We start from the raw sequence: 3,457 nt of genomic DNA on the forward strand, positions 1-3,457 counted from the left end.
ACCCTAAGCGAACTTGGGCCTCCGGGTTTGCTTGCTGGGTCAGGCTAGCATTACCCGGTTGGGCCTTATTTTGGACACAAATGGACTCATTATTTGCTTGGACCTAAAAATAGAAAATAAATAAATAAATAAATAAAATGAATAATTAAATAAAAATATACTATAAAATATATTTTGAAAAACATTTTCGAAACCTATACATCAAACTATATATTATATATATTTTCAAAATCATTTTAAAATTATATTATATATATTTTCAAAATGTTTTCAAAATTATATATTATATATATATTTTCAAAATGTTTTCAAAAACTATATATTATATATATTTTCAAAATGTTTTCAAAAACTATATATTATATATTTTCAAAATGTTTTCAAAAACTATATATTATATACATGTTTTCAAAATGTTTTCAAAACTATATATTATATATATTTTCAAAAAAAATATTGTATATATTGAATAGAACCCCAAGAGAAAATGAGTGACTACATTTCTATACAAATTTTCTTAAGGGTAAACTACTAATTTCTCAACTTCTTCGCCAATACAGTCATTTTCCATTTTAACCAACAGATTTAAATGTTTAATAGAACAACAAAACAAGCAAATGAAACTCTGAGGTGGCTAAAGAGTAAGTTTTTTCAGACAAACCTCAACTTCAAGAAGTTCAAATAGCCTTGGAATGAGAGGCTTCAAACTGTGCTTACCTGAAAAAACAAAGGCAATTTACGACGTTTGCAAACCCAAACGACACAATTATACGAAACTATGGCGGCGTTTGTAAAAAAAGCCACTAAAGTACTTCTCTATTGCTGCATTTGTTGAAAAACGCCATTATAGATGAACTCTATTGCGGTGTTTGTATAAAAACGCCGCTAAAGTACTACTCTGTTGTGGCGTTTGTTGAAAAAATGCCACTATAGATGAAGTCTATTGTGGCGTTTGTATAAAAACCCCACTAAAGTACTACTTTGTTGCGATGTTTGTTGAAAAAATGCCACTATAGATGAACTTTATTGAGGCGTTTGTATAAAAATGTCGCTAAAGTACTACTTTGTTGATGCGTTTGTTGAAAAAACGCCACTATGTATGAGTCTATCGCGGTGTTTGTATAAAAACGCAGCTAAAGTACTACTCTGTTACGACTTTCGTATAAAAACGCCGCTAAAGTTATCATTTTATGGCATTTGGAATGTAAACGCCGCTATATGTTTGAAGTTACTGGGGTTTACTCTTAAAACGCCGTTGTAGAATAGTTTTGTTGTGTTTATTGTTTGAAGGAACAAAAATCTCTTTGTAATTCATAAGTCCAAACTGGAAAAACTTGTTCATATATATGTAATCATAACATAGAAAATATGCAAATAATACATATTTGCCGTAGACTAAATCAAGAAAATAATGATCTCTTTGTTGGTATTCAACTATGTAAAACAACTATAATATCAATATGGAGTAAGGGTGCATATTTATGACTATTTATTCTCAAATGTGGAATAGACTTAACGATTTAGAGACCATAAATAGGAAGGTTATTATAAGTGATCGAAATCCACCATTGATGAACCCATCCGAACTGGGTATAACAGTTGCAGAATCATTGTTCTTTGAAGATGGCTGAGTTGTAGTTCCAGGTTGTGCTCCTGGGGAACCGACAGGTGAAGATTTTTTATCATCTTCTACGTTTACTTGAAGCTTCATCCCTCCAAGACAATGGATCTTGTTGCCACAAACAAAGTATCTGGTTCCAGCATTTGACAGTGTTACAGTTGTGTTCCCATTGGAATATGTTCTTAAACTCTTTGTTGTATTGCAAGTTTCGAAACTTTCTTTCGCAACCTCGCTCACGCTGTGAGATGATGAGTATTGGAATGCTGCAGAGAAACATGAACAAAACCGAAATTTGTCACTTGAACTTGAATCGAAACAAATCCGCCAAAAAAGGGGAAAATACATAAATAGATTTGTTGAGTCCCCGGCCATTAAAAGTTACAAAATGGCCACCCGATTATTCATATATTCCAAACTCTTCCTTTTTCGTTTAAAAAGTGGCCACTATCTGATATGATAAAATCATATTTCAATTATGTCTACTGAAACCGTCGTTGCTTTCAAGCACGGACTCGACGACATAATGTTTCAAACATTATCTCGACAACATAATGTAAACGAAGAGTTGATCAACAAAACACAACTCAATTGGTTTTGGGATTAGGTTTTATCATATCTCAATTAACAAATTAACGTCCAGCTCAGACAACCTCCATTTTTAACAGAAAATAAAAAATTTGGAATATATGAATAGTCAGACGACCATTTTGTAATTTTAATAGTCAGGGGATTCAAAAAAATAAAACCCTATAGAAGGGACCATTTTATAACTTTTAATAGTCGGTAGACTCAATAAAACAATGTCCTATAATTGGGAGATCATTTGTGTACTTTACCCAATAAAAAAAGCAAGATAAAACACTTACATAGAACATCACCAACGTTGAATCTCTTCTCAGAAGCCCATGAATCAATATCAGTGCTTATGTCCCAGCCAGAAGTATCCCCAACAACATATGTTGCAGCATGACTTGTTAATGAAAAGCATAAAATAGAAAGAAAACAAAGTAGAATCAGGTTAGCCATGGATGAAAGGGTATGCTTGAGAGGATTAAAATTTGGCATATAAATATATACGCAAGTACTCGAGGGTTGATATATTATTAGATGACCTAACTGTAGTTAGATCCGGAAATGACTTTGTATTACTGAACAAGACACCTGCCTTTTGGGTCTTTGCTTTTGATGTAAACGGAAACGAGTTGTTAAAGATTTGTTGGGTTGCATTAAACTTGGATTGATGGAGACCATTGAAGGTGAATTTCGTTCATCTGAATAATTTGTCCTGAATTTCATAATTAAACTCGCACTAAACTCTCTTTATAGATAAAAATTATTAATTAACACACGATTACCGCTCTAAAATAGGAATCTTTTTTAACCTAAAATAAAACATTGAGGGAAAAAATGCCCAAAAAACGAATAAGAGACAGTGATTATTCTATCAAATGTTAAGGGCCTTTTTGTCCTAAAATTAAATATTGAGGGCCAAAATGCTCCAAAAAAATAGAATAGAGAACATAATGACTCTTTTGATAAACGTTAGGGGCTAATTTTAGTATTATGCCTTTTTCAAGTTTCACATATCCTACATGAAAATTCATAAATTATTCATGTATTAGCTTTAACAACTTTTTAAGGATAATAATAAAACTTTCAACTAACGAGTTGGTTCAAATGATAAGTAATTAAATATCGTTTAAACATGTTTCAAATTTAAGACTTTGTGTATGCATAAAATTCTCTTTGGAAGACTCGCTCACTAAAATTAGGTATGCAATATAAATCGGTCCAAATTAACCATGATAAAACACTTAAACCAAGAGCGTAAAAAAA

General features: G+C 31.6%; 1 protein-coding gene across 1 annotated transcript; it reads right to left on the reverse strand.

Annotated features, from left to right (window-relative positions):
• Window positions 1–1,394: 1,394 nt before the first annotated feature.
• LOC120132575 (stellacyanin-like) lies at window positions 1,395–2,650 on the reverse strand. The gene is made up of 2 exons (XM_039149346.1): window positions 2,488–2,650; window positions 1,395–1,884 (listed from the first exon to the last, which is right to left on the reverse strand). Exons 1-2 carry the CDS (start codon window positions 2,645–2,647, stop codon window positions 1,496–1,498), a joined length of 549 nt encoding a protein of 182 aa, XP_039005277.1. The 5' UTR covers window positions 2,648–2,650; the 3' UTR covers window positions 1,395–1,495.
• Window positions 2,651–3,457: the final 807 nt, after the last annotated feature.

This window comes from Hibiscus syriacus, unplaced genomic scaffold (genome assembly GCF_006381635.1).
Source record: "Hibiscus syriacus cultivar Baekdansim isolate YM2019G1 unplaced genomic scaffold, ASM638163v2 tig00000136_pilon, whole genome shotgun sequence".
Lineage (NCBI taxonomy): Eukaryota > Viridiplantae > Streptophyta > Magnoliopsida > Malvales > Malvaceae > Hibiscus > Hibiscus syriacus.